Source organism: Cottoperca gobio, chromosome 17 (assembly GCF_900634415.1).
Source record: "Cottoperca gobio chromosome 17, fCotGob3.1, whole genome shotgun sequence".
In the NCBI taxonomy this organism is placed as follows: Eukaryota; Metazoa; Chordata; class Actinopteri; order Perciformes; family Bovichtidae; genus Cottoperca; species Cottoperca gobio.
Genome location: NC_041371.1, coordinates 3,904,137 through 3,921,894, shown reverse-complemented (window position 1 = coordinate 3,921,894; position 17,758 = coordinate 3,904,137). Strand labels below are relative to the sequence as shown.

At 41.2% G+C, this 17,758-nt stretch overlaps 1 protein-coding gene across 13 annotated transcripts in view; it reads left to right on the top strand.

Moving 5' to 3' along the window:
- Positions 1–2,481: 2,481 nt before the first annotated feature.
- LOC115023145 (supervillin-like) overlaps positions 2,482–17,758 on the top strand; it is a 43,958-nt gene continuing 28,681 nt past the window's right edge. For 7 of the 13 annotated variants that reach the window (XM_029454315.1, XM_029454318.1, XM_029454317.1 and 4 more), the window contains exons 1-6: positions 9,299–9,581; positions 12,352–12,400; positions 13,352–13,443; positions 13,528–13,585; positions 13,680–13,828; positions 14,262–15,093. In XM_029454315.1, the coding sequence (XP_029310175.1) occupies positions 9,521–9,581; positions 12,352–12,400; positions 13,352–13,443; positions 13,528–13,585; positions 13,680–13,828; positions 14,262–15,093 (1,241 nt within the window). In that variant the 5' untranslated portion in view covers positions 9,299–9,520. Of the gene's footprint in view, positions 3,006–9,296; positions 9,582–11,794; positions 11,967–12,351; positions 12,401–13,351; positions 13,444–13,527; positions 13,586–13,679; positions 13,829–14,261; positions 15,094–17,758 lie in introns of those variants that run through there. The other 6 variants (XM_029454320.1, XM_029454319.1, XM_029454324.1 and 3 more) reach the window with 6 other exon arrangements.

Sequence of the window (17,758 nt, the reverse complement as noted above, 5' to 3'; positions counted from 1 at the left end):
ATAAAGAGTATATAATATGATGCATTGCTGTAGATTAAACTACCCAACAGTATATAAAGGAGTTCAAATCAACACAACCTTAAAGATCTACAGCAGTAACATGCAGCATTCACATTAAAGCTGCAGTAACATTAATGCAACAAACATTTATATTAAACAGTAAAACACTGACAGGGAACATTTTACTGCACAATGAATACGTTTAGCTGATAATACCTACATACTTGTACTTAAGTAAGATTTTGAATGCAGGACTTTTTGAGTATCACAGCCTATAATTTAAGTACATTTACTGAAGTAAATTATATGAGTACTTCTTCCACCACTGGCTGCAATAACTAACATTACTGTAGCTATATATTTCTTGAAAGAATAATTCTAATTGGCAATATAATTATTAATTTCATTAAAACATATATATGTGTTGAACATGTTCCTTTAGCACATCTGTTTTCAGAGTCACTGCCTCAGCCCCAGGTGACAGTTAGCGAACTTTAATAAGCTTTAATAAGTAGTGCAATAATGTGCTGCTGCTGGTCTAGCAGCTTGGCTTGAAGGATTGAGAAGAGGCTTTCATTTACCAAAGTAATATATTTTAAAAAAACTTTATAAAGGGTGTGTTGTATTTAGCATACTAGCTAGCTAGTTGCCATTAGTACTGCTGCTAACGGTTAAGCTAGCCCCAAATAGAACAAAGATTTCTGGACGTTTATGAGCGTTACAGTGATTTCAGTGAGTGTTTTGTTTTGGTATGATGTGCTCTTACCTTTGATGCTAACCTATATCATGAAGATTCAGATTTTCCATTTAAAAAGCCGGCTAAAGTAACATTAGTTGCCACTAACTAGCTAGCTAACGAGTTTTCGAAGCTTCACTTGAGGTCAACGTTAACTTCCAACATGGCCGCCCGTAACCTGTTACTAACCATCTTCCTCAAGTACAACTCTAGAAAGTAAACCACTTTTTCACTATTTCACATAATGTCTACTATTACTATACTGTTGCTGCTACAAAACTATAAGCTACCAGTGCTATTACTACCATTTTGACTGCTAGCTTAACCTTAGTACTCCCAATGGTGTCAAATCAAAGTCAAATATGGACCATTTTAATATGTTATGTTGATGAATGTAGAGTTGTTGTAGTTAGAATAGTCTAATCAAATATGAAATGGTGTAAGTGTCTGTGTTTTCTAATTATCAAATAATATATCACATCTTCTCCCCCCTTCACTGTGGATTTATGGTCCCACTGCCACTGTTCTTCAGACCTCACTTCCATTAATCTCCAGCTGTCCCTCCATCACAGCTGCCTCAGTCTCTGAGCCACAGCACTGTGAGTTAACTACATATCTGTCATTACTGTACACTTGTTGTACTACTGTCAAGCATACTCCCGTCTGTTGCTCGGGGAATAAATATTTCCATTATTGGCACAGTGACAGTTGTCCTCCTCCCTGCACACAGACTGCATTCTCAACTGTTCCACACCCCAACACTGGGGACGATTCAACTGAAACCAGTGGATTACTTCTTACATTTAAATGAGTGATGTAGTAAACACCTGTGGTAGAGCGAGACCCAGATGATCGCATGCTGTTATGTACTTCTAGTTTCCACAAGATGGAGCCAAACTATAAAAATACAACACCAAAAACCCTTAATTGACGGCTTCTTCTCCACTAGAGGATGTGAAAGCATAATTCTCTAAGGCTGTACCGGTCCATATAAATGGTAAAATAACTTTTAAATTAAAACATGCTGCCAATTTTATCAACACATTCTAAGCACGTTGATGACTTAGTTGCCTACATCTTCAATTTATTTTTGTACATTGTGAAATAAAATGCTTGCTCCGCTTTCATTTCCATTTTTGGATGCGAGCAATAGTTGCTTAACGTCTCATAAATATTTACATCAGCACAGAAGAGATCCTCTTTAGTGAGTGCTTTGGCAAAGGATCATAATCATAACGCATTAAACGGTAAGTGGAGATACTGCAGATTGAGGTTTAACTCTTAAGCTTGTGTCAGTTTTGGCCGTACAATGCTTTGTTTACAAAACTACACCGAACCAGAAAGGTAAATGTATGGATACAATATTAGTTGTTAGGTTGACATTAATTTAAATGCAAACAATAATAAAAATACCAATGTGTCGATAACCCTGCGTTGCTTAAAGCCAAATCAAGTATACTCCAGCTCTGCGCTGTAAAGACCCCGGCGTTGAAGTACAGGAACCCCTGCAGAGCCTGGAGCACACTGTGCTGCTGGATTGTAGTTTAACAGCTGATTCGATCCCCCTACGCTGGGAGCTCGACGCTTCCTGGCTATTTATGGCAGATGCCCGTCTATCAAGGCCGCTCTCTTCAGCCCATACATGGTTGCTGTGGGATGAGGTTACCACACCGATTTTGGCCCGCACTCCCCAAACCCCTTGGAGGCAGTGTAGTGTCGCCTCTCACTGTCAGTCTAAACTATCACACCAGGTTCCCAAACCTGGTTTACAAGAATGGACATGTTAAGAACCACGGTTTTGATTTTTGGAATAGTTATAAGAACCACTTATTGTTGGAGTATCAGTCTGTTCTAGCACTCCTGTGTATTTTTTCTCCACTACATCCTTGTCTCTCTCCTTCACCCCTCTCCTGCATACCCCACTCCCTCCCGTTCTCTCTCCCTCTCCCTTCTTCTCTTTCTTCTTTGCTCGGCTGTTCCTGGACTGATTTATTTGTCCCGGCGCAGCAGAGCTGGTGGGAAAGCACCAGGCTATATTTGTCGGCCGCTGAGATTGGACCTGCTTCATGGTGGATGACTTTGGATCCTCTGTTTGGGTTTACCTGCTCACACCTGCGCCTCCTGCCTCCTCAGCATCTGCTTCGCTCTGAATAAGGAACTAGTGAGACCGTTTGTTTGGTAGTTTCATATCCCTGAATTCTGTTCGGGATAAATGAACTTCACCTGTGAAGAATTTCTCTCAGTCCCTTAGTATTGGAGCTAAAACATTGTAAGTATTGTTGTCTTTCCTAGTTCAATCTCATGAATGATATGATATATATTAGATAAGCACAGCAAGTAAGCAGATAGTTCTGTTATGATGAATCTGCCATCATTTAACTTTGTGCTGAGTTGCACATGATTGATTCTCTGTTATATGCTAAATAGATAAAAGGATGTCAGACTATTAATTCACAATTCTTTTAGCTTCCTTGAGACTTAAATGTAGTAAAAGTAAGTGTAATAACATGTCGTCTGGCATCAGATAGAGTAAAACAACATTTTCTGATTATTAATAATGCACAGAAGTTGCCTGAAAATGAGCTTTCTGTCAGTTTGATTGTTAACTAGCCATTTGTTCTTTTTCATTTATAAATTCTGTTGTGGAAGTAAAAACAGCGGAGGGATTTTACAAACCATCTGACTTAGCTCAAACCCATTATACAGTATGTTGAAACAGAATCACTTTATTTGCAAAGTGCAACATGTCCAAGATAATCATATTGCTGCACAATCAAATCAAAGTTTTGGCAGCCAGTTTAAGTATTGTACCCTTTAAAGTTTCTTTAAGATTGCAAAACTCATTCATTGTCACTCTTTATTTTTCTTCCGCCAAACTACCCATTAGCGGAGGCAAAGTTTGGTGCCAAAAGTCAGCAGTGCGTGACTGCTCTCTGGTTTATATTTCTCCCCTGCAGGACTGAATGTAGTGTTCCGACCAACAACACTACATACTAACCTCTTGTTGCTTTGAGCCGTCTCAAGTAACCACATGGGATTAGCATTTCAACCTCCAGATTATGGCTGTATGGGGGTATGTGTGTACAGCTGATATTTTGGCTACGTGTTGGGCTCATTTCTCCACAGTTTTGTTTTTATAGAGTGTGTGTGTGTGTGTGTGTGTGTGTGTGTGTGTGTGTGTGTGTGTGTGTGCGCGTGAGACTGCGTTCGGCAGTTGCTTGGCGCTCTGCACCTGTTGGGTCCGTCAGAATGAACAGACAGGTTTACTGGCCGGCCCCATGCTTGACCCTCTGCCACTGGATTCTGTTCATCTACATATACACATTTGCATTTATCTCCACAGCTACATGCATTCATTTGTTGAAGGCCTTTGTTAAAATAGGATTAAATATACATGAACAAATGCATGTATGCTTCTCTGCATGTTTGCACTTGCAAAGCTTCTTTGTTGGACCTCTGGATTGAAGATTAAAATGTAAGTAGTTTCAGGTATGCTTCATCCTTCAGAAAACAAATGCAGATTCTTGCACTTTTTACTTTAGGGAATATTGAAATATAGCTCCTCTTGTAAGCTGTTGTTGATGTTTGCAAAGATTAAATCCTCAGAACAGCAAAGTGTCCTATTAATATTTCCCTTAGTAAGAAAAACTCCAGCTCGATCATCATCTTCTTTTACATCCGTCCGTCATTCTCCTGCTCCTATCGAGAAGAGAAACTGGTATGACAACACTGACTCCAGCTCACTGAGCTTCCCTCTTGTTCATATTATGGAGGTGTGTGACCTTCTGAATGAGGGCTCACTGCACTAGTTAACTTGCAGCTTGTACTCAGCACCCTGCTGTCTGCTGTTGTCGTCAGTACAGCGTGTCATATGGCAGCGAGCCGTCCTTAGGCTCCTGCTGGCCTCTGACTGAATGACTGCTGTTTGGGTTACATGTGTCTTGAATCAGTGATGTTTGCCACTACCTCCATGCTCCTAAATGAGTCCTGTATTCTAGGATGTTCATTGTCACTTATTTGTCATTTATAACTCGTAAATATGTCTCTTTCTGGTGTGTTATGGTATCATTTTAGATGTAGTAGTGGGCTTTACCAGTCAGTCAGGTTTTACCACACTGGGAAGGAAGGTGGTGCAGCAGGAGGCAGTGGAGAACATATAGCGTGAATGGCATATGAGCTCACAGGTAGAATATAACAAGAAATACAAAGATAATGAGTCAAATAAAGTACTTTTGTTTACACTATTTGGTAAACATATTGGGTTACTTTTAAATGCATGGTTTTGTCATTTTATACATGTTACAGTATGAGAAGGAACTTCATATTATAAGTTGTAGTTATCTTTACAGTTATATTATGTTGTGCACAGGTGCGAGTAGACACAAAGCATTTTGAACTACTACATCCTAATAATCATATCAACATAGATTTGTAAATGTGTTGTATTGTTTGTACATGATGGTCTACTTTAGTGTTACTGGATAAGAAACAAGGGTGGATTTCACATCCTTGAGCGTTAAGGTACAAACTGTAACATGGGAGAGAATCTTATGTTGCATAATTATCTATTATCTCATCTTCGGTTTCTGTGTAGAAAAGTAGAAAAGCTGCAGAAATAAACCTGCAGTAATTCTGAGACACACTATGAAGCATGAATTGGTGACTCTTTTGTCTGCTCGTGAGTTACCTTTAAGTTACCTCATCATGTTACATAACGTGAAGATGTTTATGGATGATGTACCTTTAAGAAAAGAAAATCTTCAAGTAACCATTTCTGGCATGAAATCCTCCTCTTCCTCCTACTTCACTCTGTCTCTCTTCCCTTTCCCTCCCTCTCGCCCGCTCTGTCTAATAGTTGCAGAACTTCTTAAGTGTCTCTCCTCAGCTCTGGGCTCTGTGCTCATCGATATCCATATATGAGCCGAGCAGGCAGGTTTCTGCGCCGAGTGTCAGGCGGAGTTGATGCAAGGCAGCAGACAGGAACGCAGCTCTGTATCTACAGAGTAAATGTTTAGGGAGGAGGAAGATTCCTGCTCTGCTGCCTCAGGCCATGACCCATGTATTCATGTGTGTGTGTATGTGTTTATATAAGTGCATGTGTGTCTGTGTCTCACTGTACATTAGTGTATTTTGTACAAGCTAACCTAAACACAGAAAGTTTCTCCTAAAAAAGGCCGGCTCGCCTGGAGCACAGTGTCTGCTGCTGCCGTACTAAATTAATAATACTTTTCCTAATTAAACAATACCCTGGTACCTCAGCAGCGGCGCGGGTTGTGCTATAATGAAGGCCAAAAAAAAGCCCAAAATATCTTTGTTAAAAGTTACTTTTGTTAAAAGTCCTCCAGGTTGTTCAGGAAGTCATGCATTTTAGTTATTGTTAAAAGCACAGACAAGAAGTGAGTAGTTAGTACAAACAGCTACCAGTATGCCTTTAATACTTAAATACCTTCACTGTTACTAAGTTTTGTCCTGTTACAACACAAGTCTGTGTGCAGTCATAATGTAAATCACATAAACCATTGAGCTTCGTAAAGCTCAGATTGCATAAAGATTGACTGAAAACAAAGGATCATGTGCTTTCCTTAGGAAAAGTTCACCCTGTACGACCAGGCAGTGTGCTGCTGAGCTTCTCAGCTTAAAGTTCAGCTTAAACTTTCAGAAAATATCAAAAGTTTAACACTATTTCTATTATTATTATTATTATTATTATTATTATTATTTTTTTTTAATTATTATTATTATTATTATTATTATTATTATTATTATTATTATTATTATTATTATTATTATTATTATTATTATTATTATTATTATTATTATATACTTAAAAGAAGGAGAACACAATTATAAAATAAAAAATATTATAAACCTGATTAGCAGCACTATAGCATGTTACATTAATACTAAATTAAAAATAACAACAACAATTAACATACACCGTATGTGCTCTGTACCTTTAACTCACACACACACACACACACACACACACACACACACACACACACACACACACACACACACACACACACACACACACACACACACACTCACTTGTGTCAGTTTGTTCTATACCGTAGATAAGCAAATCATGTGTCAACTCTAATATCACAGTGTATCGGCATAAAGTTACACGTCGGGTCACACTCCTCGCGCTGTTTGCATGATGTCCTGGGTGTTGAGTTTTATTGACTGGTTTGTACATCGAGTTTTGCAAGATACAATTGTTGAGCCAAGTTTCACATTTGTTATTTTCTAAGGTTAGAGGCAGTGACCTCCGTGGTGCAGAGAGAGAGCCGGCAGCTGGGTGCTGAGGGACACCAGTGAACATGGTAATGAGCAGGCTGCAGGTTATGCAACTGACTTGGATAGTAAAGAAAGTCTGCAGAGCCAGATCTTAAACCTGTGTACGGGTCATAACTGGTCATGAGTTCTGACACAAGTTCCCCTGTTGTCATGGCCTCGCTCCCCCACAGTCCACCTCAGTTTGGTTACTTGGACGGCTTTAAGTATTATGTCTTATGACTTCTAAGAAAAGCTTTATGACTGACGCGTGGCCTGTTTTGAAACTGTAAAATGTATGCAACCAGCGAAATGGAGTGACGGAGGATTTATCTTGTTCGTTGCTGCGTGCGCTGGCATGGAAGAAGAGGGTAAAGAGAGAGATGTGATGGAGAGAGACAGGTGAAGAAGCAAATAAATTAAGAAAAACAAAAAGAGAAAAGAATGCAGAGTAGTAATCGGGAGTAGGTGGGGCTGGAGGATTGAGATGGATGGCAAGGATGACAAATGTTGGGTATGAAAGGAGAAGGAGTGAGAAGGAAAACAAGGCAGAGCAGGCGTGGAGACAGTCCCTTGGTAAACACGGCCGGACGGCTGACAGGGTGACCTCGCCCCGAGGCAGCCACTCACAACACATGTTGCCTTATTAGGGGCGTCTACAGGGAGCGGAGGCAGACTATGGAAGGTGGGGGGAGTTTGTGTGTGAAAGGGTGAGAAAAAGCAGCAGACAGAGGAGGCGAGTGTGTGTGCGAGTCTGACTCCTAATGTGTGGGTCACCTATTCAGTGCGTTTCAGATAGCTTTTAGATTAGCATGGAGGTCTCTCACCTGTGAATGTTTTGCATACTTCTGTGGGGGATGCACACTATGTTGTTTGTGCCAGCCTTGGTAAACCTATGTTGATATGATATTATACAGTCTTTTAGGTCATCACATTACAATTAATGTTGCAGCTGCAGAACCAAAAGATTCCACCCGTCAGACAGGTTCAGTTTGGTAAGGTAGCTGTGATCCTGACTGGATAGGAATAAACTTTTTGTTATATTTGTTCCATGAATTGAAATGCCTCTGCCTTTGTTTGCCTCAGGAAGTTTGACTCAGTTCTCTTAATTGTGTCATTTTCCATTTGTTATCTAAAATGTGAAACTAATCATTGTTTTCTCAACTCTAAATCACGCTAACTGTCTGACTACGCCTGCGTTACGCTGCTTCCTTTACCGCTTCGTAACACAATTACATATAGAGCAGAATATGATCATAAGACTGTACATATGCTTGTTCTGCTTTAAGCCGCTGCTGTTTAGAGTGCGGAGTGGAAGTGAGTGCTTGGATTTGGAGTAAGCAATTGGTTAAAATATTAATAATAAATGTCGGGACACTTTGTCTCCCCCTTTAGCGAGTGTTTGGAGACGCGTCTCAGGGTCTGTGATGTGATGTTTGGCTCACTGCCTCCTCAATACTTGCCTCACGCTCCCTGGTGTGATGACTTGCACAAGTGGGTTCTATCTTCTATTAGAGGACGAGGTTGTGTCTGCTCCCACTCTGTGATTCTTACTGTACATTTGAGTTACGGGCCGAGTTAAAGCTTGTGTGGATTGTTTATCTCTGTGTTGCACAGAGCGAGAAGGTAGAGGAAGACACGGTGGAGTCGTTTTAATAAGATTTTCAACAACATTGTCAAAGATCCTCACTAGTGGTGTTGCATTTGATGGGAAAAGATTAGAACTTATGAATAATGTTCTATTGCGTTGCACGTGACAGCTTAATAAAGTCTTTCCTACTGGCTGCACTGGCATCCAGACAAGGCTGTCAGTAAAAAACCATACAACTATAATGAGTCATATTCTCAGCGGTACTCTGAATTTTATGATCTGGTGGATTTAAAAAACAGAGTCAGAGTGACTAATGACTGACATTAATATTAATGCAAGTTCTGGCTTTAGTTTTAGCAAGTTTTATGATATGTGCTCGTGTTAAGGATACCATCTGACTTCCAGCAGCCCTGGACCCCACACCACCCCCTGCGGCCCTGCTGGCACCCTCGCCCAATCCTGTTCCAGAGTTTTTATCATCAAGGCTAATTTCTGCCTGTAATCTGATTAGGGCTCTGAGCTGCTTTAGCGTCCTGCTGCGCTGTCTCTCTCTCTCAGCTCCCTTGCATGCACACACACACACACACACACACACACACACACACACACACACACACACACACACACACACACATACTGACATGCACACCCACACACACAAGCTGTATGACAGCCAGTCTGTGGAGGCTGTAGGTTGCCGTGTATCCGAGGCAGTCACTCTGCCTGTCGCTGTGTGCTTGTCCGTGTGTCTGTGTGTGTGTGTGCTTGTGTCATCGTCTCCATCCCTGCCTGTCTGCTTGCCGGTAGCAGCACTCGCCTCCAGCGCTTCTACTCCTGCTGTCATACACTGTCACCACAGCTGTGACCGGAGGGGAGTCTAGCAGCGGAGCATCTTTCTGTTCTTCTCCCTAAACATGTTTCGAAACCCATGGATCTCTAGTTACCATGTGAACCATGAGCAGCCGTGTGGCCAAGGTAAGGCCTTTGATAGGGGAAGGTCTGGCTGTAGGATGACCTGCTTAACACCCTTATTACCCCTGTGGACTGCTTGGGGGGGCTAATGCAATTGAGCTCCTTACTGAGGTAAATGACAGAGTTTTGTGGCTGCCAGTGATACAGTAGGTCGGGGATTCAGCTTGGTAAGATGGGCTGTGAAGTTTTGCTTCTGTTTGGTTGGTTGGATCAGAAGATTCAAGGTCTGTGTAAGAGTAACTCATCCCTATTTAATTATTTTAAGGATTTGGGGATATTATGAATGGATGCAGAAGGTTTGAATCTATTGCTATGGGTATGTATGTTAGCATCAGGTTGCTACGAATGAATGGAGCAATGAAAGAGCAGTTGCACTACACTTGGTACATATTTGATGCTATATGTTCAACATGTGTGTTACTTTGTGCTATCTATTATGCTTTAATCCTGTTTCCACTTCTCTGATGTTCTACCTTGTCAATGCACTTCCATCATTGCTTGCTGAGGTGGAGGAAGGCCGTTCATATTCCACCAGCAACCTTTCCAAGCAGACTGTAAGCAAGCTAAGGCCCAGTTCACTCAGGAAGTCTATTTTGCACCTCTGAATATTTATAGAAAATCCCTCTCCTCACCACCCTCACTTTTGGACCGTCAGCAGCCTAAGCTGTTCTTTGGCACTGTCAACCTTGAGCCTTGTGCTGCTTGTTTTGTTGACAACTTGCAGGCGTTTCCAAGTAAAAGCTGGATTGACCAGGGGCTTTCCAGGCACACAGACAGACAGATACGTGTACACAAGACATCTGACCTTTCTGGTGTTCTGACTTGTGTCATCTTTTACATCCACTTTTGAGTCCTTGAATTTCACTGGGTCACTACACAAAACACGAGAAGCCCTTAAACTTGGCGTGAAAGTGAGCATTAGGACTTCTAGCACCACAACTTTCATTTCCATACTTGAGGGCTGCTGTATTGCCTCGCAGTCTTTGGAGGCCAAAATAGGCCAGAGGTGTTCTGGAGGTGTCTGGAGAAGTAACATGATCCGTCTCCTATTTAATGTGACGTGAGAGTGAGAGGGTCAACTGTCAGCTGAGAACTCAATGTGAACTTTCTCAGTAACCTTTTTTGACATTGTTGGTGTTTAAGGCACATTGTTGGTGGTTAAGGCACATTGTTGGTGTTTAATGGACATTGTTGATGTTTAATGGACATTGTTGGTGTTTAAGGGACATTGTTGGTGTTTAAGGCACATTGTTGGTGTTTAATGGACATTGTTGGTGTTTAAGGGATGTTGTTGGTGTTTAAATCTCTTATTCATGTACAATTGCAATGTTTTTTGTTCACTAAACCACTAAACTCAATTTCCGCTTTTGTGTTTCTCTTCATTTTAAACTGTTATTACACTCTCATAACATGCAATAAATTGTAAATGACTGCCAGATATGGAAAGTTCCAGGTATTGTTGGAAAATAGGCAAAAGTACTTACTTACAGGACATTTCCTGACCTTTTTATAGTCAAAATAAGCTAAAAAGTACTGGCGAAAATGTTGAGGCTTTTTAGGCTTAGGTGTTAAAGGGTTAAGGGACATTGTTGGTATTTAAGGGACATTGTTGGTATTTAAAGGACATTGTTGGTGTTTAAGGGACATTGTTGGTGTTTAATCTGGGACAAGAAAGGTGACTTCTCGTGATTAACTTTTCAGTTGCATACAAACCACTTATCACTAAAGGCATAATGAGTGGGATTGGTCGGTTACGGTTTGCAAACACAACATTCACACTTGGCTCCTCCTCCCCGGCTCACTGAGGGTTAAGGTGCTCGCCGGCGGGTGAAAACCAACCCCAGATTCACTGTTGTTTTTGGAACAAGCTTTGGCTGTTTGTTGTTTCGCCTCAGCTTTAGTTGTGTTTTTTTTGCCACTTTGTAGCTTTTTCTTGGATGAGAGCTTACGATCTGGCACCTGGTCGCTAGGTTTTTATAGAGGTTGACGCCCAGACATAATTTCAAGTGTGGGCGTCTCTGATTAAGTGAGATTTCAGAATGGGCTGTTTATTCTATTCTGTCAAACACCTGTTGTTTTGTGGATACCATGCAGTAGCATAAGAATATATATTTATATTTTATTAAATTATACCACTAATAGGTGCCGGACCAGGTGTTCAGATCAAAAACCCACTGCATTAGACAAACACAATATGCTGCATCATGTTTCTTCAGACGCAGAGAAGACAATGAAATACGATCCAGGAGGTCCAGTTTGGGTTATACATCCAGAAGTTTAAAGGCTCATCTGTAGCCAAAACACTGCACAGCGGTCTAAGAGACACAACTTGACAACTCTGGAAAGCTATCACAGCAACAGTTATCCTCCACCTTGTTCTTTTTCGAGGTAAAACAGAAGAATGGAATTAGTCATTAGTCAATTAGTCACAACATTTTTGATTGGCCACTTCAGTGCCATCAAGGATAGCATTGTTGTTGCGGCAAACATTTAACCAGGTTTGTTTTTTTCTGAACAATTTCCCCAACCGTAAACCCATCTGAATACTGAGATCCATTGTGTCATTAATCTATTGATGAAGAACATCAAACGAGTCTTGTTACGATGCAGATCTACTGTACTTTCAAATGCCAGGAATGTAGGCTTGATTTTTACCCGGATAACAATGTTCCAATACTCCCAATGTCAGCACAGAGATACTGAGTATTGTATTGAAAGGTGGAGTGTTGATTCATTTTTCTTGTTTCTCTTTTTCTCGAATTGGGATCTAAAGCTCGAACCAAGCTTTGCAGCTCAGCCTCACTGCCAACAGAGGGCTTGAGGTGAGTTTTTTGTTTTCAATCACCAAACAGACACAAGTAAAGACATGTTGTATTTTCTAAGAGCATCTCTACTCATCTCATGTTTGCTTTGTCATCAAGATAGAGCTATGCAAGGATATAGATTTACTACAGTTGAGTGCTTTAGCTTATCACGCACAGTAAGCATTAAAAGCTGGATATGCCTGGAACAGCTTAACTTAAGACACTTTTTTGTTCACATGGCATTACAGCCATAATACCTCCTTCAGGAGCCCCCAGCCCCCTTTTGCATTAGTTTACTTTACAGTGTTTCCTGTGGTTCTTCAGCTGTCTGGCAGAAGAATACCTTTTTTTATACATTTGTACATAAACTCTGTGTGACAAGCAGTTTTAACTGATCTGATCCTTTAAACAATTTAAATCTGGATATGTATCAGTAATATTTAATACAAATTGAAGAGTACAAAGCCCCACCAATTCAGTCTAATCTCAAATGTAACAACAAATTAAATAGTTTGTTAGTTAATGGAAAGAAAGGAAAGGCGAGTTTATTTTTCCTGGCTTGTGTGACCTGTTGATTGTGACATGTAAAGACATTAAGAAAGACTTTGATTGTCTGTTTCCACTTGGAGGATTTGATGTTCTACTTCTTAAGCTGGATCCTGTTGGAAGTGACTCCAGCTGAGCTCCACCTTTATCTGCCGTGACCTCTTTAAGACAAGGCGTTTGAGGCAGAGTTGTGTGGACGGCTGCCATTGGAAACTCGTCACAATTTATCGTTGGCCTTTAATCTCAACAAGATGTAGAGCGACAATATAGTTTTGCTGCGTTCAGCATCACTACACATCTTTCATCACTCAGTCAATTAAAATGAGGCAGCTGCTCATCGTCCTATTAATCAGAATGTAATAAGTGTAATCGGTTATAAGTGTAATCTTGACAGCAGGTTTGTGACTCGGTACTCTCGTTCAGTTTTCAGAGTGACTTCTCCTTGGGGGACAAGACCACCTTGGTCAAGAGTGTTTCAGATACAGATGCCAAACTTCTGTTTGTCCTTCCCAAGGGTGCGTATTGGTTCTAACCACACACAATAATAGTTTGTTACTTTTTTATGATACTAAATCGATATTTCCTGTTCTAATATTCAGTTTCAGAGTTGAAGAAATACTTTGAGGGACCTGTCACAAAGGATTTGGGAATGAACAGGTAAGTCAGGGCTGTATTTTCACGTAAAAACATTCAAAACAAACTCACCTTAACAGCTACTGACTTTTCCCGTCTGCCTTTTATCTCTTGACAGGAAGGAAAGGATAGCCCGGCGTCTGGAGGGCATGGAAAGTGATGCTCCACCTGCGCTGGTGCCCGGCGGTTTGGTAGCCAACAGAATGTTGGAGAAGGATTCTCCGCGGTACACCCGCGCCTCAGATCCCTGTGAGCCTTGTATGATGGGTAAGCATGGCACGATGCACTGCAGAAACATATGATGCTGCCTTTAGCAGACTTGGATTGACAATCCTGACATGTTCTCATGTTTTAAAAGAACCCTGACCTCAAGTTTGTCATTCAGTATTTGTAAACCATATGATTTATTAGTTTTTTGTCTGCCACTTTAACTAGGTGCATTTCCATTTGTAATACATTTGGATAAAAAAATCTGGTTACTGTTACCTTAACATGCTCTTGAGCACAAAAGCACCCACCTGGTACCTCCAGTGGAGCAGCTCAGTGTCAATGAAAATATAACACAAAAAGGTTTTTGCATGTTGATGCATTTTGCAAGTGAATTCTCTAATTGATACAAAAATCTGTGATGTGTTTTGTTAGAATGATGCCACAGGAATGTTGTTGTTAAGTAATCGAGTATTTCCACTATTTGCCACAGTGAGGCGCTACAGTCGAGAAGAGCTGGAGGTACCCCAGAAGCAGCTGTCCTCTCACGACAGATCCCCTCAGGTCAAAGGTGGTGTTGGCAGCGGCCGCGGAGAGCCCATGTTGGTGTATGTTGACCCAGTAACGTTATCCACCTCCTCTACACCCTCATCTGGCCCCACTGACCCCACCAGCCTCAATTCCAAGGCTGAACGCATTGCCCGCTACAAAGCCGAGCGCCGCCGCCAGCTTTCAGAGCGGTATGGCATCCTCCTGGATCAGGAGGCGGACATCGATTTCACACCACGCTACCGTTCCCGGCGTGACACAGACACCACTGACCGACAAACAGCTGCCAGGCGAGAAAGAGGCAGACCGGAAGCTGAGGAACAAGGACGGGAGCCCAAGGTGCCATATCGCTCTGGAGTGGGCAGGGTTTACATGAGGACTCACCCAGACCCTGCCACTGTCTCCACCTCCAGCCCCGCTCACTCAAACCAAGCCTCACCCCAAACACAGGAAAGGCAGAGAAGATTTTCAGAGCGGGAAAGAGCGATGAACATGGAGAACTACCGGCGCGGAGGGGCTCAAGAGCGCTCAAACACTTCTCGAACCAGAACCCAGGAGCAGCATGCGCCCCAGCCCCAACAGCAGCACCCCCACCACCACCAGGACGCCGCCCACCAGGAGCCGAGCCCCGCCTCCACCAGGGATTACAGCATCGCATCAGTGCCCAGCTCCCCTCGCACCGCCCGCCGGGCCTCCCTGCCCTCCAATCGCTATGGCATCTCACCTGGGGATTTATTCATAGAGCAGCAGGCCCAGAGCATCCTCAACAGGCAGGGGTGAGTGTTTGAAAAACGGGGCATAACATTCAGAAAATACATGAACTAAGACTGACCACTTAACAAACTCCAGGACAAGGGTCTGATACAGTGGATAACTCTTACTCAACAGTTTGAAACTTGCATACCTGATTTTAAAGATTAATTGACAAGTTATACTTGTCTATATCACCACATTATAAAATATTTCTCTATTTTTTTTACTCTATGCAGAAACATCAGTCATTTGAGTAGCTCTTTTTAAATACCAAAATGGCTGTTGAATTCCTGTCTGGGTAATTCTATCTGTTGCCCTTGCAGTGATCTTATCATTAAACATCTGATGTTGTGTCTACACTGTCGACTACATATAAAGCGTTTAAACCACATGACAGTATTTACACTGATCCACTGGCTGCTAATAACTTCCAACAGGAGAGATATTCATTAATCGGTGCAGTTTGGGCTGTCCAATGGCTGCTGAGCTAACTCCCACGCTGCTTTTACCACTGTGCCAGTATTAGGATCTTTGTAGACTGTGAGTCCAGCTCTGTCACGCTCTCCCTGCTCATGTTTCACATGGAAAGGTGCTCTGGGGAGCTCATCAGCGAAAGGTTGCCGGGTTGTTTTGTGGAGGGGATATGATTTCCCTGCTTGCTCCGAGAGGTAACCCTGATTTAACACCAGCTTGGTTCATTAGCAAAGAGCTTATGTCACTTGCTATTATAAACTTGAATATGCTACCGCAAAAGAGAATTAGAGCTGGGCAATATATATCAATATTATATCGATATTGTGATATGAGACTAGATATCGTCTTACATTTTGGATATCGTGATTATGGCATTTTGTCAAATGGCAAAAATCTCTTCTTCTAAGTATTTTATGAAAGCACTAATGGTCAACCTACAATATTGTCAAAAATATCGATATTGAGGTATTTGGTCAAAAACATTCTGATATTAGATTTTCCCATATTGTCCAATCCTAATGAGAATTGTAATATTCGTCAAGTGAAGCCAGTGAGAAAGAATTTGACTTGCCGACAAAGAAACAGACAAGTGGTATACTGTACGTACTGTAATGTGAACTGAAGGTAAAGAAGAGACTTCAGCACTGCTCAACATCTGCAACATCCGAAAATATTCCTGATTACGGTTCAGCTGATCAGTGCAACTCGTTTTGCTCTGATATTTGAAAGAATTATCAGAAGTTTCCCTCAGGGTTTGACACTGTCACCGCATCATCTTGTAGACTGGCCGCCCTGTCACAGAGCGACTGGTCTCTCCACACAGACTCAGAGAGCGACACTCAGACAGTCTTCAGCTGGCCTTCAAGGTACTGTCTGCTCAGGAAGAAAAGACCTAACAGACCTTACAAAGCCCCTGTAGTCCACCGGGTACATGTGTTTAAGATGGCTGCATTCACTTGATGTTGGGAAGTGCGGATTCATTCTCTAATGAAATGAAATATTCTTTTTCTAGCACTCTTTCAAACGATATTCATAGGTCTTTAAAAATTATGAAAGGGGTTATAAATGTGTTAAAAACATTGTTATAGGTTTATTATAAAGATTATAATATTATAAAATTATAAAATTATAAAAGAATAAATTAAATAAAAGATACTTCTGGAAACACCTTAAAAAAAAGGAAAGTAACAAGATAATAAGCCAGCACTTTAAAAACATGTTCTGGGTGGACATACAGCTAACTCGTTCCACTAAATATACCTTCTAACAGTGAAATATTATAATTACTTCAGTAATACTTCCCTTATTAACTCTTGTAATGGTCCATTTAACATGTTTTTCAAGTTTGTGAATCATAGTAGGTTTAAAAAACGGACAAAATTTCATCCCTAACTTAGTCTTACAACTTAACATTTATTCATCAAAAGATTTACTGAATACATTCACTCATTTTCATCTGTTCTTCTCACTTTTTTGCCATCATGACTCTCATTTATGCTATAATCTTATCATATTAAAAAAAAAAATACCCTCCTTAAGAGCGTTTCAGTAATAGTGTCAGAATAGTGAAGTCACCTCCTCTACATCCCAACAGAATCAAACAGGAAATGTTCCGGTTACATTTGTGTTTCACTAAATATCTAGCTTTACCATCTGTCCTTTCTGTTCTCTTAAAACATGGGAGAAGAACAGTCTCTGCTTACTCTGTTTGTCAGTAAAAGACGTTGCAGGAAACTTACAACTCTTCTGCCACATAAGTCGGATCATGTTCTATTAACATATCCAGAACTCGGTAAAACTGACCATTTGTTCATCAGCACTATACCACCACTCTTGTTAAATTAGTTGTGGCTGTGTGTGGCCTGGGTTTCATGAGCAGTTGAGTAGTGTTAGTGGACTGGAGTTGATGGGGCGATAACATTAGTCAGCTTGATGCCCTGACCCAGTCAGTACGTAGACCCACTGACTCAGCACTTGTCAGCTGAGGTTGACCCTCCCCTCCTCAGAATTTGGCCTGTTAACCTCTATGAAAATACATCTGAGTCTTGAACCCTGCCAGTTACTTTTTCAACGTTGCATAAGATAAGACATGCGTATATACATGCAAGCTCTCAAGGCAAAAACCTATAGGTTTTTTAATGACCTAATATGGTTTTGTGCAGAAAGGATTCTAGAGAAAAACCAAGATGACCAGTAACCTTTTATTTTGTTTGA